The 25,631-nt window shown below is 57.4% G+C and overlaps 10 protein-coding genes across 10 annotated transcripts; 5 read left to right on the plus strand and 5 right to left on the minus strand.

Moving 5' to 3' along the window:
* Nucleotides 1-238: 238 nt before the first annotated feature.
* BKCO1_80009 (dna polymerase alpha epsilon subunit b) lies at nucleotides 239-2,650 on the plus strand (the record flags this gene model as incomplete). The annotated part of the gene is made up of 2 exons (XM_020279433.1): nucleotides 239-909; nucleotides 961-2,650. 2 exons carry the CDS (start codon nucleotides 239-241, stop codon nucleotides 2,648-2,650), a joined length of 2,361 nt encoding a protein of 786 aa, XP_020133416.1.
* Nucleotides 2,651-4,054: 1,404 nt separating this feature from the next.
* Nucleotides 4,055-5,828, plus strand: BKCO1_800010 (arginine permease; the record flags this gene model as incomplete). The annotated part of the gene is made up of 3 exons (XM_020279192.1): nucleotides 4,055-4,244; nucleotides 4,305-4,730; nucleotides 4,783-5,828. 3 exons carry the CDS (start codon nucleotides 4,055-4,057, stop codon nucleotides 5,826-5,828), a joined length of 1,662 nt encoding a protein of 553 aa, XP_020133239.1.
* Nucleotides 5,829-6,255: 427 nt separating this feature from the next.
* On the minus strand, nucleotides 6,256-6,884 carry BKCO1_800011 (uncharacterized protein; the record flags this gene model as incomplete). Its single annotated transcript, XM_020279203.1, has 2 exons — nucleotides 6,256-6,710; nucleotides 6,779-6,884. The coding sequence occupies 2 exons, from the start codon at nucleotides 6,882-6,884 to the stop codon at nucleotides 6,256-6,258; spliced, it is 561 nt and encodes a 186-aa protein (XP_020133238.1).
* Nucleotides 6,885-7,413: 529 nt separating this feature from the next.
* BKCO1_800012 (wd repeat protein) lies at nucleotides 7,414-8,833 on the plus strand (the record flags this gene model as incomplete). The annotated part of the gene is made up of 2 exons (XM_020279214.1): nucleotides 7,414-7,775; nucleotides 7,900-8,833. The coding sequence occupies 2 exons, from the start codon at nucleotides 7,414-7,416 to the stop codon at nucleotides 8,831-8,833; spliced, it is 1,296 nt and encodes a 431-aa protein (XP_020133241.1).
* Nucleotides 8,834-11,522: 2,689 nt separating this feature from the next.
* On the minus strand, nucleotides 11,523-13,448 carry BKCO1_800013 (amino acid polyamine transporter i; the record flags this gene model as incomplete). Its single annotated transcript, XM_020279225.1, has 1 exon — nucleotides 11,523-13,448. The coding sequence occupies one exon, from the start codon at nucleotides 13,446-13,448 to the stop codon at nucleotides 11,523-11,525; it is 1,926 nt and encodes a 641-aa protein (XP_020133240.1).
* A 1,369-nt stretch (nucleotides 13,449-14,817) lies between these two features.
* BKCO1_800014 (flavin-binding monooxygenase) lies at nucleotides 14,818-17,023 on the minus strand (the record flags this gene model as incomplete). Its single annotated transcript, XM_020279236.1, has 6 exons — nucleotides 14,818-14,867; nucleotides 14,960-15,178; nucleotides 15,234-15,263; nucleotides 15,334-15,554; nucleotides 15,631-16,650; nucleotides 16,716-17,023. 6 exons carry the CDS (start codon nucleotides 17,021-17,023, stop codon nucleotides 14,818-14,820), a joined length of 1,848 nt encoding a protein of 615 aa, XP_020133243.1.
* A 1,767-nt stretch (nucleotides 17,024-18,790) lies between these two features.
* Nucleotides 18,791-22,213, minus strand: BKCO1_800015 (px domain-containing protein; the record flags this gene model as incomplete). The annotated part of the gene is made up of 2 exons (XM_020279247.1): nucleotides 18,791-21,587; nucleotides 21,645-22,213. 2 exons carry the CDS (start codon nucleotides 22,211-22,213, stop codon nucleotides 18,791-18,793), a joined length of 3,366 nt encoding a protein of 1,121 aa, XP_020133242.1.
* A 298-nt stretch (nucleotides 22,214-22,511) lies between these two features.
* On the plus strand, nucleotides 22,512-23,356 carry BKCO1_800016 (ring finger-like protein; the record flags this gene model as incomplete). The annotated part of the gene is made up of 2 exons (XM_020279258.1): nucleotides 22,512-22,672; nucleotides 22,741-23,356. 2 exons carry the CDS (start codon nucleotides 22,512-22,514, stop codon nucleotides 23,354-23,356), a joined length of 777 nt encoding a protein of 258 aa, XP_020133245.1.
* A 503-nt stretch (nucleotides 23,357-23,859) lies between these two features.
* On the minus strand, nucleotides 23,860-24,306 carry BKCO1_800017 (thioesterase family protein; the record flags this gene model as incomplete). Its single annotated transcript, XM_020279269.1, has 1 exon — nucleotides 23,860-24,306. The coding sequence occupies one exon, from the start codon at nucleotides 24,304-24,306 to the stop codon at nucleotides 23,860-23,862; it is 447 nt and encodes a 148-aa protein (XP_020133244.1).
* A 593-nt stretch (nucleotides 24,307-24,899) lies between these two features.
* On the plus strand, nucleotides 24,900-25,607 carry BKCO1_800018 (lipase esterase family; the record flags this gene model as incomplete). Its single annotated transcript, XM_020279280.1, has 1 exon — nucleotides 24,900-25,607. One exon carries the CDS (start codon nucleotides 24,900-24,902, stop codon nucleotides 25,605-25,607), a length of 708 nt encoding a protein of 235 aa, XP_020133247.1.
* Between the last annotated feature and the right edge of the window lie 24 nt (nucleotides 25,608-25,631).

Consider the following 25,631-nt stretch of genomic DNA (forward strand, 5'->3'; position numbering starts at 1 on the left):
CGACTGTAGGGTCGCAGCGGATTTTGAGGGCGATCGATGTTATTGGATAAGTGTGGTGGGTGAGGGGTCAATTAGTGGTGTTGGCGCAACTTGAAGCTGGAGGGCGCGAGAGCTGCGGGCGCTGCGGGCGCGGAAATGTTGCGCCGCGTTGTGACGCGCTTTCGCGACGCGTCTCCCCGGAGCATCTCTCAACGCCGCGCCCGCACCACCACATGTCTTCACCACTACTTCGCCCATAATGGCCTCAATCAGCCGCCGCGCCGTCGATCCTGCATCGGATCCCGTTCCGTCATCTTCGCCGGCTTTTGCCACCCCGCCGGTCAATCCTGCGCGCCCACTGCGCACCGCACCTGTTCCTGCACCGCCTGCGCTTAAGCCGACTGTTCTCCCGATACTACTTCCGCCTCCAACTCTGAGACCTCTCGCGTTCAGGACATTCACGAAGAAACACAATCTTACTTTAACATCTTCCGCTCTTGCCGCCCTCGCGACGTTCATTGGAAGACATTGTGGCTCAGGATGGCGAGAAGAAGGTCTTGCCGAGCGTGTGTTGGAGGAGGTCGCCAGATCATGGAAAAAGAGTGGCGGCCAGGTAATTGTTGATGGCGATGGTCCTCTTCTCAAGAGCATATTGAAGACACTAGAGGGATGCATGAGCGGTGGGCGCGTGGTTCAGGTCAAGGGTCCATCCTTGACCAGGGATGCCAGCTTCAAGTTTGGAGACGGTAGCGGGTCGAACGGCCACCATCCGCTCTTGGAGAAGCAGGACAGCTTTGGCATGAGCGGCTTGAACGTCGCCGACGAAGAAGATGATGATGGTAGCAGGGATCCTAGGGACTGGGTGAAGGTCATCGGCGGCTTCGACCAGCCGAAGATGGTGTATAACATCGCCAAGAAGCATTTCGACAGGTACGGACAACACAACGTTTGTTGAGTGCAGTATGTGCTGACTATGGGTAGGTCGACAACAAAGCCGACCCTGTTCCCAAACGCAGCAGTGAAGACAGAAATGTTTCGTCAGAGATACCACATAATTCACCAGAGGCTGCTCCGAAATGAGTCCTTCCAAACACCAACTTTTGCAAGTCGGTCTGCAATACAGCGCACTGCTTCCATTACGACTTCTCAAACTAATAAGATTACTCCCATCTCCAACCTGCTGGGCCGGCACGGATCCACCCACCTCCTACTAGCCCTTCTCACCATCTCGCCTACGGGCACTCTCGCATTATCAGACCTCACGGGAAGCATTGCATTGGATGTGACTCACGCAAGGCCTATTCCAGAGGACGGAGCATGGTTCGCTCCTGGCATGATCGTCCTTGTCGATGGAACGTATGAGGAGGACTACGGTAACCCACATTCTGGATCAGCATCTGCACTGGGCGCTACCGGCGGCATTGGAGGGACGATCGGCGGAAAATTTGTCGGTTTCTCCATTGGCCACCCGCCTCCAGAGAAGCGCTCATTGACACTGGGGACTCCGGACTCCAGCACGGCCGCCGATCCAAGTGGCGGCGTGGTCAGCCCCGCTTTCGGATGGACAGACTTCCTTGGGACAGGATCTGAAAGAGCGACGGGAGCCAGAATGCGGAGAATAGAGAATAGACTGCTGACTGCCGACTCTTCCACCCATCGCCAGACGAAGATCGCCATTGCTGCAGACCTCAACCTCGATAACCCACAGTCTTTCACCGCTCTTCGGACCCTTCTCTCTACATACTCTGCCCTTCCGATACCCGAGTTTCCGCTTGCAATTGTCCTCATGGGCAATTTTGTCAGCTCTGCCACAATGGCCGGCGTGCCGAACCAAGGAAGCATTGAGTACAAAGAGCACTTCAATGCTCTTGCTTCTGTGCTTTCCGATTTCCCGCAGCTAGTCGCAAGAACAACACTTGTCTTCGTCCCGGGCGACAATGATGCCTGGCCATCGGCTTTCTCCGCCGGGGCAGCGGTCCCACTGCCTAGAAAAGGCATCCCAGAGATCTTCACAAGCAGAATCCGGCGGGTCGTTCAAGAAGCGAACCGAGAGGTGGGGGGTGCGGGGAAACGGAAGGAGGGGGAGGCAATTTGGACAACGAATCCCAGTCGGCTCACATGGTTTGGCGTCCAGGGGGAGATGGTTCTCTTCAGGGACGACGTTACGGGCCGGCTTCGGCGCAGCGCCATCCGGTTCAAGAAGCCCGACTCCGAAGAGGATGAAGATGACGAAATGGATGTAGAAGAGCACCGAGACAACAGCCGAGAAGCAACTGTCGCGTCAGTCGTGGAGCAGCCTGACGACGGGATCGGCGGGGCAGCCATGGATGTCGACAAGCAACCGCAGGCTAGACGTCAGGAACAAGCGCTGGACCCTGACACCCTGACGGCTCGGGCACTAACGCGTACGCTACTGGACCAGTCCCATCTGTCGCCATTCCCTCTGCATGTGCGGCCTGTGCATTGGGACTACGCGCATGTTCTCGGGCTGTACCCGCTGCCGACAGCGGTGGTGGTGGCAGATAAGGATGCCCCGGCTTTTGCTCTGAAGTACCAGGGTTGCGCGGTCATGAACCCGGGGAGGATTGTGGACGGTAAGAGAGGTGACAGGGCAAGATGGGTTGAGTTTGACGTGAAAGAAGGACGAGGTGTGGTGAGGGTTGAGGGTTAGACAGAGCCCCCGACTTTACGACTCGATTGTAATGACGCATTCCTTTGCGCCAATGCTGCCGACACAATTCCGAACTGAGCCTTGTTGAAGCCGCGAATTTGCGGTCAGTCACGAATATCCATTCTTTTGACTCATTTGTCGTTATCGTCCCCAGATTGACCGGACGGCTGGTGCAGGCGAGGGTCCGCAAAACAGCTGCATGCGATCAAGCACGCCGATCATCAGTGGATCTGCCCGAGCACCGTGAGTCCGTGACCATGCAGTGGAGAAAATCGTCGGTGTCAAGGCCACCCTCGGGGAAATTGAATCGTCCGAGATGCAACTGACAGCGACTGAGGCTCGGCGGCATAAACGAAACCAGGTCGTTGGACTGCCGTTCAAAGTACAACTCGGCAGGAAAGTGACGGCGATGCTACCGCGGGGCGGAGCGGCAACGGAGAGCATGCCGCCATCGGCAATTAATCATTATCGATATAAGAGTCTTTGCAAGGATTTCCCGCTCCCGCCCTCACACCACCGCGTCCCGCACGCTACTGCGGCTCGAACAACAGAAATTTTTCCAATCGCGCCTCGTCGGCGGGCTCCTATGCCGTCCCCAGCCCTACCCGTTCGGCTCCCGCCCGGCTGCCCCCGACCAGCTGACGGATGGGGCAAGTTGATCACGACCGATCTCGAGCCGCCGTTACCTCGCGCTGTGCCATCACCGTCAGCCTCTTGCCACCGTCCGCCGCCGCGGAGAATGTGCACGTAGTATTTTACGCCGCGGCGGCCACTAGTGGCGGCGGCGCCGTCGACGCGTCGCCCGCCACAGCTCGGGCCGGAGCTCGATTCGGCAGCGCCAATGCGGTCGGATCTCGTGAGGCGCGGCGAAGCTTTCGACAAGCCCGCCATGCTCGGCAACCCCGTACGCAATTGCATCACGCATATCAGAGACGGGCAGGTGGGCGGCGGGCAGCACCAGCGGAGCGGTGCGCTGAATATGTGCTCGCACTGGCCGGAAACAAGCGCCTGCGTCGGTTGGAGACGCCAATCCCCGGGACGTTTGTCGGAGCCGTGCGAGCGTCTCCTCCGTTTTGGGCCTCGCGACCCACCCGTCTTACATGAGAAAAACCATCAACGCTCTGGCCACAACCGACTGCCGACGGCTGACACGGCTTAATTTTCGCGACAACGGGCTCCAGTCGGTCTAGTCACCAGCAGGTTTTTACTCTTAGGCCCGTGTGCTCGCCATGTAGCTTTAACTTGCCGTTAGCTGTCAAGCTCGCTCACCTCCAACTTTCAATTCTCTCCTGCCTCGCGACCTCCTGCCGTTAGCGGTTTCCATTACCACACCACTCACGCGTCTTCTGCTTCCACCAGGCATCTTGCCTACGCACTGCCCGCTACTGGCTAGTCGACCTCACCATGGAGCGCCAGGACGAGAAGGCGATCGATGCCATCCAGCCCAGCACCGAGCCCAAGAAGACCAATCATGGCGCCACCAAGGAGCTTCCCGGCAGCGAGGGTTCCTCATTGGACCTGGAGAAGCAGCTCGAGGCCCAGGAGAACCTAAAGAGGAACCTGAAGAGCCGTCACTTGCAGATGATTGCCATTGGTGAGCCTTGCTCCTGATCCTTGCGTCCATCCTCCACATTGCTGAGACCTCTCCACACAGGTGGCACCATCGGCACCGGTCTTTTCATTGGTAGCGGAGAGGCCATCGCGAACGCCGGTCCGGCCGGAGCTCTCATCGCGTATGCATTCGTCGGTTCTATCGTCTATTCCGTCATGATTTGTCTGGCCGAGATGGCTACGTACATCCCGGTTTCGGGTGCCTTCTGCCAGTATGCCGCGCGGTTCGTGGATCCCAGTCTTGGTTTTGCCATGGGCTGGATTTACTGGTTCTCGTGGGCCATCACGTACGGTCTTGAACTTACCGCAGCTGGTCTCATCATCCAGTACTGGGATGACAGCATCTCCGTGGCCGTCTTCATTGCCATTTTCTGGGTCGTCATCACTGCCATCAACTTCCTGCCCGTCAAGTTCTACGGAGAACTTGAGTTCTGGTTTGCGGGAATCAAGGTGCTAACCGTCATTGGCTGTATGTGGTCCATGCGCGAACTCTCGGGTTGCTTTTACTGACCAGTCAATAGTCGTTATTTTTGCCATCTGTGTTGATGCTGGCGTTGGCAAGAATGGCTACATGGGATTCCACACCTGGAGCAGCCCCGGTGCGTTCGCTCCCTACCTGCTGGAGTCCAAGGGCGCAACGGCCAAGTTCGTCGGTTTCTGGGCCGTTCTTATCCAGGCTGGCTTCACCTACCAGGGTACCGAGCTGGTGGGCATCGGCGCCGGAGAGACGGCGAACCCGCGCAAGACCGTGCCCGAAGCCATTCGCAACACCTTCTGGATGATCTTGCTGTTCTTCCTCGCCATCATCTTCTTCGTCGGTCTCCTCGTGCCCTACGACAACCAGCAGCTGGCGCTTGGGGGCGATGATGCTTCTTCTTCACCCCTGGTCATTGCTGCCCAGCTTGCCGGCATCCCCGTGATTCCGGGCCTCATCAACGGCGTCCTGCTTACCGTCGTCCTGTCAGCCGCCAACGCAAACGTGTACTCGGGTTCCCGCATGATCATCGGTCTCGCGGACGCGGGCTGTGCGCCCAAGTTCTTCGCCAAGACGACCAAGCACGGTGTTCCGTACTGGAGCGTCGCCTTCACCGCAGCCTTTGGCCTCCTCGCCTTCATGAACGTATCCAGCAGCGGCGGCGAGGTGTTTGACTGGTTCATGAACATCTCGGGCGTGGCGGGTTTCATCTCGTGGGGCTGCATCAACGGCTGCCAGATCGCCTTCATGCGCATCCTCCGGCTCCGCGGCATCGGGCGCGAGTCGCTGCCGTACACGGGCTGGGCCCAGCCCTGGCTCGCGTACTACGGCCTCTTCTTCAACATCCTCATCATCCTCACGCAGGGCTTCACGGCCTTCATCCCGTGGGACGTCAGCAGCTTCTTCGTCGCGTACCTCAGCTTGATCATCTTCGCGGTGCTGTACTTCGGCCACAAGATCGTGTTCAAGACCAAGTTCGTCAACCCGCTCGAGGCCGACATCGACACGGGCCGGCTGCCGGCCGAGACGGAGGTGTGGGAGGAGAGCAACGACAACTTCTTCGCTAAGCTCAAGTGCAAGATTAGGGGTTAGTGGTCGCGTTGCTTGCACCTGAAAGATGGTGGGAAGCGAGCGAGTCAAGAGGGATGTTTTCTTTTATTTCTAATGTCAAAAACTATATGAATGGGCGGATCTAATGTGGGTGTATTACACGGGTCTTGGGAAGAGCAAAAGAGAAGAACCAAAAAGTCGGTTTTCAGCGCGCATGGTCGGCGACTCCGGGGTTTCTCTCTTTCCTTTTTTTTTTTTTTTTTGCACATTCACTGTACAATATTCTGTGTCGACATGACAGCGGCAGCAACAAAAAAGACGGACGGCGCTCTTCTTTTTTTTCATACGCAATGGCAAAACAAAAGTCATGATTCAAAACTCGCGGCTTCTCTTGCAGTACTGCTGGTCGGGATCGGATACTAGTCGTGATGTGCACAATAATTGCATTCCCGAGTCTCCACCATGCATGTTAATCCAGCCCCGTCCTCGCTCCGATGTCATAGATGTCACGTTTCGTGAGCCTCATCACTCCGCCGCCGTGTCTCTCACGCACATGGTTGCGAATGTCCGCCGGGCTGCGGCCTTCAGTGGTCATCGACCTGATGGTGTCGATCACGCTGGCGGGTATGGCGGTGCTCTCCTCGGCAGGCATCGTCGTGGTACGCGGAGCAGAAGATGTTGTTGCGATGGTACGACGTCGTGCAGCAATATTAACAATATGATTGCTGGCGTTCTCGAGGCGCGGAGCCTGATCGCCGTTTCCGTCCTCGAAGATCTCACCGTCCTCGAGGGGTGAGAACGAGGTGGTGGTTGTGGTGGTTTCGGTTGGTGGTGCGGTCATGTCGATGGTAGATGTGGTGCCTTGAGTGGTGTTTGTTGGGCCATTGGCGGCGCCGGCAGCCGCTGCTCTTCCTCTCCGACCGGCTGTGGAGATATGTCGTTGTTAGTATCGCGGATTCTAGAGGTTTCGGTATTTAGCTCGGGGTTCGTACGGCGCTTGGCTCCTCGCTTTCTCCTCGGACGTGTTTTCTTTCTCTCGGGGCCGTCAGGAGGAGGGGGAGGCGGCCGAAGAAGAGGAGAGGGACCGAGGAGAGACATGGTGAAAGAAATAGTAGTGGTGGTCACAGACTGGAACACGAATGGTGCGGTTGTGGGCAGGAAAGATAGCACAGCAGCAACATCAAGGGAGGCTGCTTCTAAAGGCAGGAGCAGTATGCTCCTTCCCGTACTTTTTAATTTGTCTTGCGGCATGGGAAAGTACGAAGCATCCATTAGGATATCGACGGGACCATTCAGGTCGATACTTTCAATTTGTTCGATGGATCGGAGCCGTACACGAACCAAAGTGGTGGTTGTTGCGAGCTGGGGCATTTATTCAACGGCACAACGGGCGATCCTTACACGATATATCGTGTAAATTACACGATATTCGTGCTTCAGATTTTGCGACGTTTGAAGTTGGCTTCGGTGCGCGCTATACTTAACCAGGTGCCCTGCAGCGGCTGAAAACAGGGTCGCAGCTCACTGATTGGCCGACGCCGACGACAGCTCCTAACCTTTCTTTTCCAAAACTTCTGAGCTCTGCCGACCGCGACCGACTCACCCTCGGCCGTGCAAGACCGGCACCATGTTCGACACCATCTGCAACCTCCCTCTGAGCTCCGACCTTTTCGCCCAGGCCATCCACCCCACCGAGCCGCTCGTCGCCGTCGGCCTCTCCGCCGGCCACGTCCAGACCTTCCGCCTGCCGCCCGTCGCGACCGACGACGACGACAACAGCTCCGTCGAGGACGCCGCCGCCGCGAGCGAAAATGGCTTTGGCCAGATTGAGACCGCCTGGCGCACCCGCCGCCACAAGGGCAGCTGCCGCAGCCTGGCATACAGCGTCGACGGCGAGGCCCTGTACTCGGCCGGCACCGACGGCCTGGTCAAGGCCGCGAGCAGCGAGACGGGCCAGGTGCTGAGCAAGATCAACGTGCCGCGCATTGGGTACGTCCCGACTCTACCCTCTTCCCATACGGTTTTTTTTTTCTTTTCGAATTTAGCCATTGGCCGTTTTAAGCATTCTTTTTTTCTTCCTTTTTATGGTTTTCGCTGACCGCCTCGCAAAAAGCAACACCAACACGGACATCGACGCGCCCTCGCTCCTCCACGTCCTCTCCCCGCAGACGCTCCTCCTCGCGACCGACTCGTCGCCGCTGCACCTGTTCGACCTGCGCGCGGACCACAGCTTCCCGTCACTGCGGGCGGCGGCGACGCACCACCCGCACGACGACTACGTGTCGAGCCTGACGCCGCTGCCGGCGTCGGCGGCCAGCACGTCGGGCTTCAGCAAGCAGTGGGTGACGACGGGCGGCGCGACGCTGGCGGTGACGGACCTGCGGCGCGGCGTGCTGGTGCGCAGCGAGGACCAGGGCGAGGAGCTGCTGTCGTCGCTGTTCGTCGGCGGGCTCGGCCGCCGCGGCACCTCAGTCGGCGAGAAGGTGCTCGTCGGCGGCTCCGGCGGCGTCGTCACGCTGTGGGAGCGCGGCGTGTGGGACGACCAGGACGAGCGCGTCACGGTCGATCGCGGCGCCCCCGGCGCGGGGGGCGGCGAGAGCGTCGACGTGCTGGCGGCGGTGCCCGAGGGCGTGGGTGCGAGCGGGAAGGTCGTCGCCGTCGGCTTGGGGAACGGCCTCGTGCGGTTTGTACGCATCGGGTCGAATCGCGTCATTGGCGAGATCAGCCACGACGAGACGGGCGAGAGCGTCGTCGCGCTGGGCTTCGATGTCGGCGGCAGGCTCATCACGGGCGGCGGGCAGGTCGTCAAGGTGTGGCACGAGGGTTATGGGGGCTCTGGAGATGATGATGATGGGGAAGAAGACGCGACCGAGGGCGCGAAGAGGTCGATGGACAGCGACGACGATGACGACAGTGACGATGACAGCGACGCGGATAGCAGCGACGATGGTGGCGACCGGAAACGCAGGAAGAAGAGGAAGAGGTCCAAGGGCAAGGATCAGACGAATAGCAAGGCGGTCGTGACGAAGTTCTCGGGCTTGGATTAGGGAGCGCGCGCGCGCGCCAAAGGAAGGAAAGGAAAAGTTTATTTACTGACGGCGGGAGCATTGGCCGGTTGCCGTTTTCAAAGGCTACAACTGCACATAAAAAGATTATACCCCCTGTACACAGCACAACAATGGATGGCTGGAACTAATGTTGGTGTTTGAGGGCCATCTCTATCGAATGACTTGGGTTTTTGTCTGTCAAGGAAGAGGTATTTGCTGCTCAACCTTCTCAGAACGAAAACTTACGAGTACGCCGGGCCGTCTGATCTGGAGGGGGAAGACTTCCCGATTCGTGGTTGGAATCTGTTGGGACGTACACCTCAGAGAGTCCCTCTTATCCTATTCAGACCTTCCTTCTACCTTTGTTACAAGCCAGCTTGAATAATGCCGTCAGCGCGACTACGGGTTTCTCTCCGAACCAGCTACTCATGGGCTTCAACGCCAGGACGGACCCACTGTCGGCTCTGGCGGCGATCCCTGATGAAAGACAAGCCATCCGAGATGCAGCGAGGCAAGAGGCCCAAGAGGCCATCGCGTTCGCGGCTGCCAGCTAGAATGCCCGTTTCGACGGCAAGCACAAGCCCTTACGGCTCAAGGTCGGCGACAAGGTTTTCGTCAGACTCCATCAAGGCTACAAGGCCCTCGGGCACGCGAACAGGAAGTTCGGGCCCCGGTGACTTGCGTCAACACATCTGTTCTCAAAATGGCCACTGTTTTCAAAGGCGTTTATTGACAAACTTAGCCGGCGCCACCTCCATGATACAACAACTGGCGCTGTTGATAAGTGTCTGTAGATATCTAAAGCCGTGCTCGAGTGGCATACACTTACCGCTTTAAGCGTTTCTCGAGACGGATACGGAAAGAATATGATACCCTACCGATAGCCGCCAGCGACGACGCAAAACGGGGTATCAGTGACCATACTACAAATCGAAAAGAAAAGGCGACCAGCACCCTCCACACCTGCTGAAGGACTCTCGTCGGCCTTGCAGTCCGCCGGGGCGTTGTGGCAGTAAATGTAGTAACCCAATCCGCCAAAGATCACTCGACGCATCACCACCGGTCAAACCAATGGAGTCTAAACGAGGATACCCAAAAACCTTCCAGTCGCCAAGCCGTCAACCAGATGGTTTGCTCAGCCGAAAGCCCTGACGAGGTCGACATCCAGTACGACCGTAAGCCCATCCACGGACCGAATTAAAATTATTAGGGGAACTACCCTACGGTATACGCCTAGTAACCCGCATGATCTCCCGACCCAAGGCGCACCTGGCTGCAGAGAAGTGCGTGAGGATACTAGCCTGGCTGGTGGCCCTCGTAAACGGCCTCAATCCAGGTGAACTGGTGAGGGCGAGGGGCGTTGGCGGCTAAGCGCCGGCCCAAGTCCACGCCATTGGCTTTCACCAGCTGCTTCTTCTGCTCGACCGTGGAGTCGAATGCGGGCGGGGTGGGTGATGTTTTATTTGGGGTGTAAACAGAAGCGGGCGCGTGAGCGACGACGCGTCCGGCGGTGGGTGGTGGTGTGTGGGTTAGGAAGGACACGTGATCGGGAATTGGGCTGTGGGAACACTGTGCCGCCCTACGAAAGTTGGTCGGCCAAACCACCAAAACATCGCTGGTAAATGCGAGAGCAGCTTGCGCAAGTGAGGTGCAGCGATTCAGGTGAGATTTAGGCATAATTTTGGTGTAAAAACGTACTTAAGGCTCGCGAGCTGCTGCGATATACTGTCTGAGCCTATCCGAACGTGTGAAATGTATGTGAGGCTGGTACAGCCCCCTCTCGCAGCCGATGGCTAGCGCGAAGAATAGCAGAACATGGCGTAACTATGCCTTAGCTCGTTCTTAGAGAAAAAAAAAACAATACGTAGGTAATTGAAGCTATCGTCCGGACGAGAATGTCGAATTAAAAATTCTACGTACACGTCCGGAGGATGGCTTCAACTACCCATAACATGAGCAAAAAACAGATCCACGCTAGCCATCGGCTGCGCGAAGGAGCTGTAGAACGAGTTGTCCCGAAATACCCTTATCTCGATTCTAGAAGCCTAGAACGCCTCCGCCTAGGCTATCGACGTAGCAAAGGCTATAGCCTAGCGTGCCCTATAGGCCGTTCGGGACATTAACCGTAGCCAGCGTAAGGCTAAGAATAACCTATTCCGCACTAGCACGAATATCGCGGCGATAGCTACTCTTTATAGCGAGCCGATAATAGACAACAAGGTTAAGTAGATAATAGAAATTAGGATAAACCTTATTAGAAAAGGCGCGATCTCGTAGCCTTTAAAGGAACCCCGGGCCTAGATTGGCCCACTACTAAAAGGAAAGGTGGGATTAGAATACGATATCGCTATAGAATCTACCACGCGCGCTATTTATTAGGTTAGCTAGGCCGTAGCGACGTCGCCCGTTACCCCCTCCAATATTAGATTACTATTTAAGAAGCGAAGAACTTCGCAGACCCTACCGTACTAAGGCTAGGGCGCCCCCGTCCCGGGAGATAGTGACGTTAAACTATACCGACGGCATTCCGAGAGGAAGCGCCATACTTTCTTTTGTTTTCTCCTTTTTGCGGTTAGCGATTACCAGGAAGTAATGGCAGCAGCCTAAGGCTGCTACGTATCGGGGGGACGGCTTGCTTTTTGCTTTTTTTCGATCTGCTTTACTTTTCCTTGTCTTCGGCGGGCCATTCTCAGATTTTCTGGCCGCCTACTTTAACGGGTAATGGCAGTAGCGCCGTGCTACTGCGTAGCCTCTGACACCGGAGGAGAGCAGGGTGCACCATGCGACCGCCCTTCTCCCTCCGCCTTCTCTTCTCCCTCCACCTTCCCTCCGTCTTCTCTTCTCCCTTCACCATCCCTTCCCTCTCCCCCTCCCCCTCGTCCTTCTCCCTCCCCCTCCGCCTTCCCCATCCCCTCCACACAGCCTCATCCCCTCCCCCTTCCCATCCCCCCCACTCCCTCTCACCCCCACCTACCTCTCCACGACCGGCCCCCTGTAAACCCCCCTCCCCCACACCCCCCAATACGCCAAACTCCACACGCACCCCGCCCCGAAGACGACCCCGCTCCAATTCATGCCCGCCGCCTCCTCGTCCACGCCAGGCGGCCACAGCGAAAAAAAACGCACCGACGAGGCTGTAAGCCAGCGCGGCCGCGATGACAGGGATGGCGATGGCGTTGGGGCCGAGGCTGAAGGGGCCGAAGGGGAGGAAGTGGTCGGGGGTGAGGGCGTGGATGTCCGCTGTCGTGGTGGTGGTCGTGATGGCGGAAGTGGTGGCGGCGGGGGGGAAGCAAGGAGGAGGAGGAGGAGGAGTAAGAGGAGGAAGAGGACGCACTAGACGCAGGCGGTGGAGGAGGAGTGCGGCGGCGGGCACGGCGAAGGTGGCGTAGCTGGCGACGACGACAAGGGAGGTGAGGGCGTTGAAGGCGGCGGCGGACGCGATGTTGATGAGGGAGAGGAGGGAGGCGATGGCGGCGGTGGTGAGGAGCGCGGGGAGGGGGAGGGTGTTTGCGTTTGCGTTTGCGTCTGCGTTTGCGTTGGCATCGTTGTTGTTGTTGTCGTTGTTGCTGCCGCTGGCGGCGGTTGCGCTGCAGGTCGTAGTACCGGTCGACGACGTCGACGTCGTGGTGCTGCCGACGCATATTGAGCTCGACCACCAGTACGGCGCGGGTACTGTACCACTCCTCACGCGCACCACCTGCGCCAGCCACGCCGACGCGGGCAGCCCCCGCTCGCGCGCGAACGCCCACAGCATGCGGCTGGCGGAGGCGAGCACGTTGATGGTGGCGGCGACGCAAGCGAGGACGAGGACGGACGACATGGCGGTGGCGGCGGCGCGGCCCCGGTTAGTGGGCGTCGCGGCGTTGGCGAACATCTGGATGGCCGGGTAGCCCGTCGGGGTGGAGAGGATGGCCGAGGGGTCGCCGGCGCCGAGGCAGAAGGCGATGGCGATGACGGCGCCGAGGCCGAGGATGCCGTTGAGCGCGACAGAGGCGAACATGCTGCGCGGGATGGTCGTCGAGGCGTGGTGGATCTCTTCGGCGAGGTGCGAGGCCGCGTCGCAGCCTGCGGGGGGCGGGGGAGGGTCAGATATATTGGGGAGTCGAGAAGACGGGGGGGTGGGGGCATTGCGTCGCTCACCGACGAAGGAGAACATGGTGGCGGTCAAGCCGACGAAGAAGGATAGACCATCGGTCGACCAGCCCCCGCCGTTGTAGAAGGTTGCGAAGACTTCCTTGGCGCTGGCGTGCGGGGCCATGGCGATCAGCGGGATCATGAGGGCGAAGAAGCCGACGACGTGGAGGCCCAGGAACATGAGTTCGATGGCCGGGAGCAGCGGTTTGGTGATGGTGTTGAAGAACAAGGCAACGAGGATGACTGCGATATGCAGGAGCGTGCCGTGCCAGCGCTGGAACTCGTAGCCGGGGTGATTGAGCACCAGCAGACCTTGGATCAGCGTGCCTGAGAGGTAGGCGGCAGATGCTACCGTGCACTGCCAACAGATGACACAGAGCCAGCCGGTGATGTAGCTGAGGAACTTGGAGCACCAAAGAGGGGCCAGAACTGCGACCCTGCGAGCGAGAAGGGTCAGCGAGGAACTTGGGTTCAGTCCCATTGGAAGTGTGGATACCAGTTGTATTGACCTCCAGCCAGCGGGATCCTGCCAAACGTCTATCAGCTCAATCCCGGGACGGCAAGGCAGTGAGGTTTCAAACATTGAAGCCATCTCGGCCATGACCAGAACTTGAAGGATAGTTCCGATCCAAACAAAAATGTACCCATAGATGAGCCCCGCGTTGCCTCCGTTCAGAAGGCCTCCTTGGAAAACACTGAGCATCATCAGCATCTATTCGCGAAATGCAGGCTCGCAGGCAGACTGACACGAGCATCGCCTCCCATGTTATGACAAGACAGCATGTGAAGCCAACGATAGGCACGAGGCCGAAAATGCGCTGCCGAGATCCAGGTCAGTCATCAGCATAACAGACTCGGTGTCAACTACCTTCAGCTGTGCCTTTTTGCCAAACCGCGCCATGTTCTCTGCATCGCTGCTATAGACCGACTCACTGGCTGGCTCACAACTGGTTGATATGGTTTCGATTGCCATGTTCCGCATCCAATACGTTCAAGAAAATACAACGGCGCCAGAACACCGCTAGAGTGAAGATACACCGGAGAAGGATCGAAGAAAGAACGTCCATGGAGCGGATGATAAGCACGGAAAGCCATGGCGCACAGAGAAAAAAGCGACACGTTGGGAGCCACGGTTAGCCATTCTCGTGGGTCGAAGCGTTGTGCATGGTCTGACATGGCGTCGCGCATGAATTGCACGTATGCACGTTACACCAAGCTTGGAGGCAACAGGGTGCCAAAACCTTCCAATGTACAATCTGCAGCGGCTGATATCAACCTACCTCTTGCGTCGTAGCGTGGTTTCTAAAATCTCCGTGATCAGCATCTCTGCCGCTCAGGAGCCGTCTTTAGTGATATGTAAGTTGAGCCGAGAATAGTAATGCATTGGATGGCTTAGTAAAACAGGGGTGGTGCAGACTCAGTAATGGAAATGTCTCGCTTTCGTTGGCTTCAATCGCAACACCCCTCGCATGCACACGAGCCAGTCGGATAGGCTTGCAGTCGCACCGACTCTCAGGTCATATCAGAAGCGGGGTCTGTCTAGACTTTGGCCGGGCTGACGCTGTTGTGGAACGATTTTTCCTTTCGCGGGCCATTAGCCTCACTGCAGTCGTTGGTTTCCCAACTGAAAAGTCATCTACGACGTCCAATTGTTGAAACATTAATAGATTGACCCTCTAAATACACGCGAGGTGGGACTAATTCCGATCAGGTTTTCTATCCTGTGTGATAGATACCGTGTCCGGCTCATCGTTCTTCAACACAAACGGTCTGGTACCTACCTCCCCGGATGGGAGTTGAATGCGCTGCCGAGGAACTGTATCGGGTGGCATCAATGGACGAGTGAGACTTTAGAGCTTGTGCTGCTTCGGCCGAGGGTGCTGCAAGGAGACGTCAGGTGCTGTGACAAGTGTTACATTTGTTTCCTCCAGCGCTTTACATCCTTGTGCGCATTCCAACCAAGATTTGCTGGAGGTATTCGAGTTTACTCACCTAGTTCTGCCAGCTTCGCCTTCCTTGGTGCATCGGGATCGGCACCAACTGCTTCGAGCCACTTCGGGTCAACCTCCTTCAGGTTCAGGTAAGGCGACAGATCCGCGCCCGGTGTCTTGCTCTCGCGTGTGAAGCCCATTCCCAAGAATGCCCACATGTTGCGGGTATTCTGGTATTTGATCTCGTAATCCTCATAGCGCGGCTCTTGTATTGTCCGCACTAAATGCGCAGTCAGCACCCTTTCATCGCCCGTAGTCACGGCTCGACAGCTTACTGTAATGCAGAGAGGAACCGGGCCAAACAGCTAGATTAACAAGAGTGACAATCATTAGCCCAGATCCAACCGCAACCGAAAAAGTTCTGTCGAAACTCACCGTTGATGCGACCAGTATCGTTGTTCTTGTACCAGGACCGACAGCTGTCCTTCCACACGGTGTGCTTGTACCACTCCTGTGCGTGCTCGTTGAAGTGGTCCGTGACCTGCTGCTTCGGCACCAAGCTCTTGATGTGGTCCCTCTGCATCTTCTTGATGAACTTCACAGTGTAGTTGACAACCTCGCCCAGCGGACCCGCAACGCTTCCGTTCTCCACCGGCCTGCAGAGAATGAGACAGTCAGCTGCTGCTAGTGTCGTGTAACTCAGCTCTACCCCACACCTCCTCATTGACTTACCATGTCGGACCGATGTACATGAAGAAATTGGGCATGTCCGGCACCGTGATTCCAAGATAGCTCTCGGGCGCATCCTTCCACTTCTCCGCAAGATCGACACCATTCCGCCCGATGACGGGGAAGCGCGGGCGGTACGTGACGTCGAAGCCGGTGGCGCAGACGACCGTGTCGCACTTGCGCTCCACGCCATCCGCACCAACAACACCGTCCTCGGTCAGCCGCTCCACGGCCGTGAAGTGGACATCGACATTCTCCTTGGTGACGGCCTCCATGTACGGGTCGCCGGGGGTGACGCGCCTGCAGCCGATTTGGAACTTGGGCGTGAAGCCCTCGACGAGGCGCGGGTCCTTGATCCATTCCTTCATGCGAGCGCGCATCTTCTCCTGCGCCTCGGCCTGCTTCTCGCCCTTGTCGTACATGACCTCGAAAATACCGTTGACCTGGTCCTCGATTCCCTTGGACTCCTCGACCATCTTCCGCGGGTCTCGGCGAAACTTCTCCTTCGCCTCGTCGCTGTACTCAACCGTGGTGCCAGCCTGGTCCGTCAACTGGACAAACCACACGCCAGTGCGCACAAAGACGTCGAGATGCTTCACGTACGGCTGCATGCTGGGCACCGTCTGGATGGAACTGGCGCCCGACCCGACGACGGCGACCCTCTCGCCCTCCCACTCCTCCTCCCGGTAGTCGCGCGGCCAGCGCGCCGTGTGCACGACGCGGCCCTTGAACCGGTCCTGCAGGCCCGGCAGGTCCGGCCACTTGAAGTTGTTCAGGATGCCCGTCGCGTACAGCAGCACGTCGCACTCGTCGTCGAACTCGCGCAGCACGTTGCCGGCGCCGTCGCTCTGCCGCAGCCGGACGCGCCACGTGCCCGCGTCGTCCTGCCACCGCGCCTCGACGACTTCGGTGCCGAACGTCATGTACTTGCGCAGGCCGAAAACCTGGCACACCTTGTCCAGGTACTTCCAGATGTCGGGCGCGTGCGAGAAGTACCGCGGCCAGTCTGGGTTGAGTGCGAAACTGGCCATCGCATGCATATGAGCTTTGCGGGCCATTTGTCACGACGCATGGGCAGCATGACTTACTTGTAGGTGTAGGCATGGCTTGGGATGTCGCAGGCGCATCCGGGGTATCTGTTCTCCAGCCAGGTGCCGCCAATGTCCTCGTTCTTCTCGTAGATCTTGAAGTCGACGTTTTCGCAGCTCTTTTGGATGTGATACGCCAGCATGATGCCCGAGAAGCCGGCGCCAATGGTCAGCACCTTCAGCCTGCGCGTTTCCGGGTCGTCCAGGATGATGTCGGGGATGTCATAGCCCGCGGACCCGGGCGTCGAGTAGTCCCATCTCCCATCCTTGACGAAGCTCTGGGCGATTGAGTTGAGGTCTGGTGCCATGATTTACAGTGGTGGTGGCAGGAGTTGGAGGGGATGGGGTGGCAATTCATTGTGACGTCGACGGTACTTATAGATCCACCACAAGGGAAAGAGCGAAGCGCAGGCGGCCTAACCACCACACGGGGACCAGCTACTCTTCGGAAGTCAGAGACGACAACACCTTCAACTATCTCCGTGGGGTCTTCGTCATCTATGGCTTACACACCTTCCCAGGCCAGACAGTCCCCGGCTCTCCGCTCGTTTGTCTCCACTCACGAATGGTTCCTGCTCGTCATAGTCGGCAGAGAGCCTAGGCAAGACGGGCAGGCTGGGACCCAAACAGCGGCTGTAGTATTCACGCCGCGCCGCGTCAAACGTACCGGGTCCACGCCAGCGACGGAAACCCCTTGCTACCACCAAGGTCCCCGAGCCGAGGACGAACCCCGCCCTACCACGAAACGGGAAACAGAACGAATGAGTGTCCGTGGGTTTGCCCACTCCACCATCGCCGACTGGTTGGATCATGTCCGCGTTTTTACCCGTTTGGGCGCAGCCCGTTTCCGCGCCACCCTTGTCGGGCGACGTCATGCGATTGGCATGGATATTGAACGGATCCGGAGATAAGAGGAACAACTGAGTGTGGCTGCAGACAATCGGTGGCATGGGACCGGGCGGGAGGCGAAGGTACCCGGCGCTTGCCCATGTTGGGTGGGTCTTGTATGCACCTCGATGCCAATCCCGAGGTTATGGCCAAGATACTCCACACCCCTCCTCGCCTCTGTTGCGGGGGAGCTGCCGTGCGCTTGACTCTTCTTGCTCATGTGGCGCTGCTAGACCTTTGGTCTAAAGATTTCTCTGACAGCGAGATGGAAGCATGTGCGTTCTAGACATGAAGTCATTCCGGCAGTGTGCCAGATACACACTCCCCTGCATGTCAGCTTCATTGGATCCGGGAACCACATCTTTCCGTGGGCCGGGTGGAACCACCAGTTCAGAAAACCGTTCGGGGTCCCCGGCAGACGTAGCTCAGCTGCACGTCTGTTGATGAGAACCAGGTGTGCATCACCACATCTGACTGCCGAACCTCGACGCCTTACTGAAGGTACGAAGGTTGAATTACAGTCGAATCATCCTGCTGCGTCATCTGATTTCGTACTGCTCTCGCAAGGTAGCAACTGGCTGTCCTTCTTTCTCTAGAGATACGCCGGATTTTCAAGCCAAAATATCAGCAATGTCAGCGAAGAAGGACTTACTTTTGAGGCTTCATAATGCTGACTCGCCGCTCACCGTGTTGCTTATCAAGCACTCAAGATGCTGAAGTCGCCCAAGGTAGCGAGAGGCCGCGACATCTACTTGCCATATCAGTACTTCGGATTCAGATTCCATAACAACGAGAAATTGAGCGCCCGAGGAGATTGCTTAGCGTCGCCTGGCTGATGAATGTAATCTGCAATTCCCTAGTAGTCTAGGCTGACATTTGCTCTAGACTTACGTATTTCTAATCATCGAAGAAGCTACAAGTATCGTACATTGCTCGTGGAAGAACGTAAGGTGGAAATCCAAGGGCTGCAGGGGACGGGAATGAACGATGCGATGATGTCTAAACCGACGCGAAAGAAAAGAAAAAAAGGAAGAAAAGAACCATGGGGTAATACCTCCCTCCGCGGGCTGATGAGCGCACCCGCCATACCATTCCAATCCAGCGCCTGATGTGGGGGGAATATTTGTCGTTACAGCGATTTTTCGTCAGCAGAATCATACTTTCAACAGAATGAAGGTAAGGCCCTTCTATGCAGTCACTGCTCGGACCGCTTGCAGCAGCAGCCCGAACATGAATCCTCTAGAAACGTCTTCAACTTGCAGGCAATCAAACACCTTGCCGAGCGCCTCTCCACTAGCTGCCTGGCCCATTACGCTTGTGAGAGCCTGGGGCATACCGCGCTCAACGAGCAGCTTGCGAGCTTTGACGCGCAACTTCTCCTTGTCTTCGTCGCTCGTCGGTGCAGGCCAGTTCTTCCTCTCCTCGTCTGTTGGCATTGTGTTGAAGCGCAATTTTTCGATATGCGATGCAATACCAGCATCCGACGAGTTTGCCTCGAGCACCGTGTCTTGCAAAAGGACGCGGATGCTTTCGAGCTGCGGGTTTCCAGGTCGTAGCAGGAACGTCTTGGCGGCTCCAAGGAGAGTTTTCCGGATCTGCCACGCTGAAGAAAGAGTGTAAAGCTCGTTGATGATGGCGAAAAAGAGTTCTACAGCCATCTGTGTCTCGTTCTCGTTCAGCGGGGCCTTTTGCTTGGATTCAGCCTTCAGCTTCCCAGGCTCCGTCTGTGAACGCGGCAGCTTGGGCGGACTGGCCCCTCTGACTGGTTCACTAAGCATGGATTCTCTAGCCGTTGAAGCCCTAGAAAGGCGTCTAGACTCCTCGCTTCGGCTGCCGCGCTTTCGCTCTCGCTCAGGACTCGAAGGCATGCCAGGTTCGCCGTATGAATCGGAGATATCGGACGGAGGAGGAGGAAGATTGAGGATTTGATCGCCACCCATGAGCGGAGATATATCCAAACTTTCCCTCTGCGATGGTGCTCTACTCGGATTGCGGCTATGGGCTCTACTTCCTCCATGAGCTGAAGATTTCGAAGAGTTGGGCCGAGGTTTGTTTTCGGCATCCTCTGGATTGTAGCTCGGTCGACGTTCCATCTGAGCAATAGGCGCTGGCTGCTGGTCAACTACCGGTAGGCTACGAATACTGTCTTGACTGCGTCGGGAAACAGGACTCCGGATGCTCTCGGTGCTTCGTCTGCCGCTACCGCTGGTGGAGAGCATGCTCTCCGATCTCAGGTGGGAAGCGTTAGGTAGCTCTGAAACGGTGCTCTCTGCCCTCCTATGCCGATTCGCCGCTGGCGACTCGTCCGTTTTGGTGTTGCTGCTGTTGCTGGGAGGATTGACCATGCTCTTTCTCTTTGGTCCCAAGCTACCAAACACTCCAGTGACGCCACCAAAGATTGCCTTTCCACCAGCCGCAGCCTGGTTTGGGGCCTTGGATAGTGTGTCGAACATACCCTTGCCCATTTGCTCGAAGGCGGAAGGGGTAGGCCAGCTCAATCCTTTATTCGCTCCCGGAACCCCAGTATCCTTCTCAAGGAACCTTTTCAGACCTTCACTCTCGGCCAATGGCTGCCATCGAACAGCGTCGTTCAGGTACCTTTCTAGCTCGCCACGGAGCGAGTTCTTCGTGTGGCCTTTCCAAGCAGGCAGGTTTGGGTGAGACTCTGTGAATCCGACCCCAGAAACAACAGAGATACGTCGTAGGACCTCATGCAGTGTCTCAAAGTCTGCATATTTCCTTGAGATCATCCAGCCAGGGTGGGCCGATGAAGCAGGCTCAATCTGGACGAAGTAGTCGCCCACCGGTTTCGATTTGACCACGGACTTGTCTCCAGGTAATGAGTCGTCGAAAATGGAGATGTTTGCGTTGTATAGTGTCAAAGGCGGCGGTTTGCTGCTGACGCTTTGAGGGCGTCCGCCTAGCGCTGTCGGAGTGGGCGATGTGACAATCTGGTCAAAGCTGGTGAACGCCTGCTTTGGTGCTGTTGAGATGGAGTTGGGCGACTTTTCCTCGTCCGATGAAGACTTTCGGACTGGTTCGCTTGTTGGATCTCTCACCTTCGAAGATTCGTGCAGACTGGTCTTGCCAATGACCGAGTCGTGAAGAGACTGAGGACGTTCTTCGTTGTGGTCGCTCTGGGATGACGTCGGTGTAAATGCTTCCTGCGGTGTGCTGTCCGAAACTTCGTCGCTGAGTCCCGAAGTGGACTTCTTCCTACCCAGCTTTGCCTCCTCGCCACTGTCGGATGGTTTAGTTGCCTCTTCCTCTTGAATCATCTGAGTCAGCCGTTGAGCCTCCTTCATCGCTTCATCCATAGCTTCCTGGGCTTTGCTGACAACCCGACGATGAGTTGCCTTAGTCTTATTGTCCTCCGTCTGCCGTGCCTCTGCCTGCTCCTTCTTCGCTGCCATCTCTGCGATTGCCACATTGTCTTTGACTTCCTCGAGCTTGCGGCCCTTTGAACCCTGAACACCAGCATCTATCTCTTTCATGAGCTCCGGCTCGCCCTCCTCCAGCATGTAAACTATCCAACCGTTGATCCACTCGGGCTTTGACATGGTAGTCAGTGCCATCTCAAGAACAACCTTGGCAAGGATCTGCCTCAGGAATATGCGTGCCGGCTTGCAGTTATAGGTCTTGGGCTCCAGATAGTTCTCCAGAATATCCTCCGCAACAGCATCAAATTTCTTCTCCTGATGTTTTCTATCCAAAACGCTGGACAGCTTGCTTTCCGGTTTGAGCCGTAGGTAGGATTGGACCGCTTCGACAGCGGTTGTGGACGGAGAGCTTCCGATAGCATCGGACAGCTCATTCAGGAAAACAATCATGATAGCGGACGAGTTTGTAAGGTATTCGAGGAAGAAGTCTGCCGGACGCTTCCGGGCAAGATGGTTGGCAACAGAGAGAATGAAGGCGGTCAAGGTTTGGCGGCAGGCGTTTGGGAAAGCCACTTCGGTGGGCACGAGCGGGCCGTACCACCATCTGTAGAACCATCAGCAGCACTCTCAATGAAAAGCAGCCAGATGTCGCGTGACGCACTTGATATAGTCCCGCACAATGGCATCGGTCAGGTCGGTCAGGGCGGCGGCCGTCTCGGGCTGGAATGTAGAGTAGTCCAGTTGCTTGCCAGAGAAGAGCTGGATGTCAACTTCGGAATCCCGCCGGCGGGAAGATTGAGAATCCTTGTTCTGCGCGCGCACGTCCATGACCCTCTTGATGATGTCGAGGCCGAGTTCCTTGCGCCGCCGCTCTTGGGCAGCGCGGGCGGCATCGTCGGGGAAGCCACGGAGGGTGCCCTCCCACTGCGCGTGCAGGACGATGCCTCCGACGACTCCGATGAGGACCAGACCGACTCTTCCCAGCACCAGGTAGGTCGTAGCTCCCAGACCCACCAGGCAGGCCCCGAGCGTCTCATTTGTAGCGGTCGACAAGAAGTTCAGCGCGCGGTCGGTCAGCGCCTGCAGGTTGACGGGTGGCGGCGGCGGCGCATCGCCGGCTGGCGGGCTCACGGCGTCGGCGGACGGGGCATGGCTGGCGGCGTCGTCGTGTGCAGATTGCGGCGAGTCGCTAGGCGGCTGCTGAGGCGGACTGTCGGTCGAGGTGCTCATGGCTCTGGGTGCCTGGAAGGGCGCATTTGCTCTACAGAGGACTCGAGAGGACTTCGGGCTACACAAAAGATGGGAGGAAGTCTAAGGGGCTGAGGCTTGGGGCGTTTCTAATTGTGTGTACGTTCCTGAGCGAAGTAAGCTGATGCTGATCGGAGGGCGCGCACGGGGGCGCGCCCCGGGGAAGGGATCACCGCAGGGCGGCAAGGATGACGCAGCGCACGGGCCCACCTGTCCAAAAGCTTGTCGCCCGCTGATCCAAAATTTTGTGAGAAAACCCGCCCGGAAAACACTGCACGCCATGGCCGTCTGCGTCGCCTGCCAGAGCCCGCTGATCATCGAGGTCGACTACAGCGACAGCGAGGATGACGTCCAGATGGGCGGCTCCAGCAGCGCTGCCGCCAGCGCAAAGGAAACCGTTCCCGACGACGTGCATCTGAACTGTGGATGCCACTACCACTGGTAATTCCCTGTCGAGATTCCTTGCAGGTCACCGCCACAGTCGCCAATTTCAGCTAACGTGTTCCCAGGGAGTGCCTCTTGGAGGCATATTCCGTCACCGAATGTCCCGCCTGTCGAGCTAGCATCGTGTCCACGGCCCCCGACGGCGGCCAGCAGGTTCTCAGCCACATCCACAACGAGGGCGGCCAGCAGCAGAATGTTGACATCCTGCCGCTGCTCAGCGAGGAGGGTTATCTCAAGGCCTACCCGGAGGAACGCAAATGTCGCGCATTCCTCGAGTTTTGCCGCGGGGGCGACGTCGACGCGGTAATTACCATGCTGCAGGACGATGATAGCGACGACAGCGACGACGAGGACGCCATGCAAGATGGCCCCAGGATTGATATTCTGCGCTATCAAGATACCCTTGGTGACATGCAATCCGGCCTCCACGCTGCCGTGCAGGGCGGAAGCGAAGAGATCGTATGGCTGCTGCTGCTCCTAGCCTCGAAATTGGACTATTCTCAATTTCCCCAAGAGGTGTTTGACGTCGCAAAGCAGTACGGCGTGGAGAGAGAAGATCAGGCTGGCAAGGAAGACATCCGGACATTGAGGGATGCACAGGGCCGGACTGCCGAAGCTCTGGCCGCAGAGCTTGGAGGAGTCTGGGCCGGCTGGCCTGGCACCGGCAGGCTCGGTGTCTGATTGAAGGAGCCAGCAGAGGCCACCGATTTTCGATCTGAAGCACGAATTGTGCAGATCCACACCAAACCAAGAATAGCAATCAGGCGGCCGCGACAGCGTCAAGGAGCTCGCCGTGACCGGTGACAGCGCACCGACAGACGTCATGTACGCGTGGTCCTCTAAATGCGGGTGGCCCGACGCCCTAATTGGGATTCTCAGGGTCGACACCGCATAGATCAAGTACCTTGGAACATAAAACGGCCACGAAGGGAATGTTTCAACAATCTTATTTATCCTTCCGTTATTGCCAAGTGCTACGCCGAAGCAAACACATGACTTCTAAAGCTAAAAGAAAAACAGGAGGACTGGTAGTTGTTCTCCGCCGTCCGAGTGAAGTCCAGAGCATTCAAAGTTGATGACACCATGCCAGACTCAAAGAAGAAGGCGTTTGCGCTTAATCGCAAGCACAGAGATGCAAGTCAAAGATCGCTCGACTGCAATCCCGAAGATGTCAGAGTTGGCGCTCACATCTTGACATACTTCGTGTGGTTACCCGTCGCAATGACCGGCCCAGCATTGCCGTCGACAATCTTACTGATGGTCACACTTGTGAACGCCAGTGTACCCCCCACCTTATTCGCCCTACCTTCGACCTCGATCGTGTCGCCCTCCTTTGCGGACGAGACATAGGTGACATGGATGTCAGTAGACACGCCGTTCTTCTCTCGTAGGTCCCACGAGGAGACGGCCAAGCTGCCGGCCCAATCGATCAAGGTTGCCGAGACGCTTCCATGTATACCGCCTTTGGAATTGACGTGGTTCTTGGAAAGGGGAAGGCGAGCGCGGACGAGGCCCTTGGATGCGTGGGTGATCTCGATATCTGCAAGCAGAAACCCGTAGATGGCGCTGATGGGCTTGATGCGAGCCCAGCACTGCTCCACGTGAGCCTTTGTCTCCTCGTCCGTGGCCATGTTGCGCAGAAGGAAATGGGGATGTGCGGGTGGGTAAGGAGAAAAGTGTTGAGACGAGAGCTTGGCGATGTTTTCTCGTCGAACGGCTTACGTTATCCATAGCCTAGCTCTTTGTGGCCTAGCTCTTCGCGCAACGGTCCTGGCATCATGACTTCTCACTACATCATCAGGATCCAAGCCGAGAGCGTGAGAGGCTGGCTGGCAGCAATGGATTCTGAAAACAATGAACTACCCTCAGATTGATCCCAATTCAAACCTCGAACTTCCTATCCCCCAACGATTCCCTGCTTCGGCCTTCTTCGAATCCCGTGCAATTCAGTCAACTTTACAAACACTCGACGAGCATCTTCTTCATGATTTCCCTCCTACTTAGTTGGTTTGAACCAACTTTCAATGCATTCAATCCTTTTAACTCTCTTCCCTTCGATCTCCGCTGGCGGCTTCTCATTTTTCAACCCATCGTTCTCATAATCAACTCCATGAAATACATACCTTGGCTATTCTCCCACTGCTACACCACCATCTACATCCCCAACCGACACGGCCATCTTCTCCGAACCCTGATATTCCTTCCAACCACCCGCGACCCTCAAATGAACCGACTCCACACCGACCTCGCCCCTCTCCACGTCTCCATCCACGCCGGCGGCTTTATGGGCGGTATCCCTGAATACAATGCCGCCTTTGCCTCTCTCCTATCCTCCCTCACCGGTGCCGTCATCGTCCTTCCCTCCTACCGCTTCGCGCCGTTGCACCCTTTCCCCGCCGCCATTGACGACATCGACGACGTGCTCGCCTGGCTCCGCTCCAATGCCTCTCAGCGCCTCGGCGCCGACCCATCCCTCCTCACCATCAGCGGCTTCAGCGCCGGTGCGAATCTCGCTCTCGCGGCGACCCAGCAGCAGCAAGAGCAGAAGTCCGACCCCACCAACATCAAAGCGGCCGTAACCTTCTACGCCCCCATCGACCTCCGCCTCCCGCCGCACGAAAAACCCATACCCGCCGGCCTCCCCAGGGCGAATCCCATCAGCGCCATCCTGCCGCTCTCAGACGCATACGTCGCGTCGACCGGATCCGACGGACGGAACGTGGCGGACGCGCGCCTGCACCCGTTCCTGGCGGAGCTGCGGACGCTACCGGGGCGGATGCTGTTCGTGATTCCGACGCTGGACATCCTGCTGCACGAGCAGCTGGTGTTTGTGGAGAGGTTGAAGAAGGAGGCGGAAGAGGAAGGGAGGGAGAGGGTTGTGGAGAGTCTGATTGTGGAGGGGCAGTGGCACGGATGGGTTGAGTGTGGGTGACCCCCACCCGGTTTTTTTTTCTTT

The sequence above is a fragment of the Diplodia corticola genome (assembly GCF_001883845.1).
Source record: "Diplodia corticola strain CBS 112549 chromosome Unknown scaffold8, whole genome shotgun sequence".
Classification (NCBI taxonomy): domain Eukaryota; kingdom Fungi; phylum Ascomycota; class Dothideomycetes; order Botryosphaeriales; family Botryosphaeriaceae; genus Diplodia; species Diplodia corticola.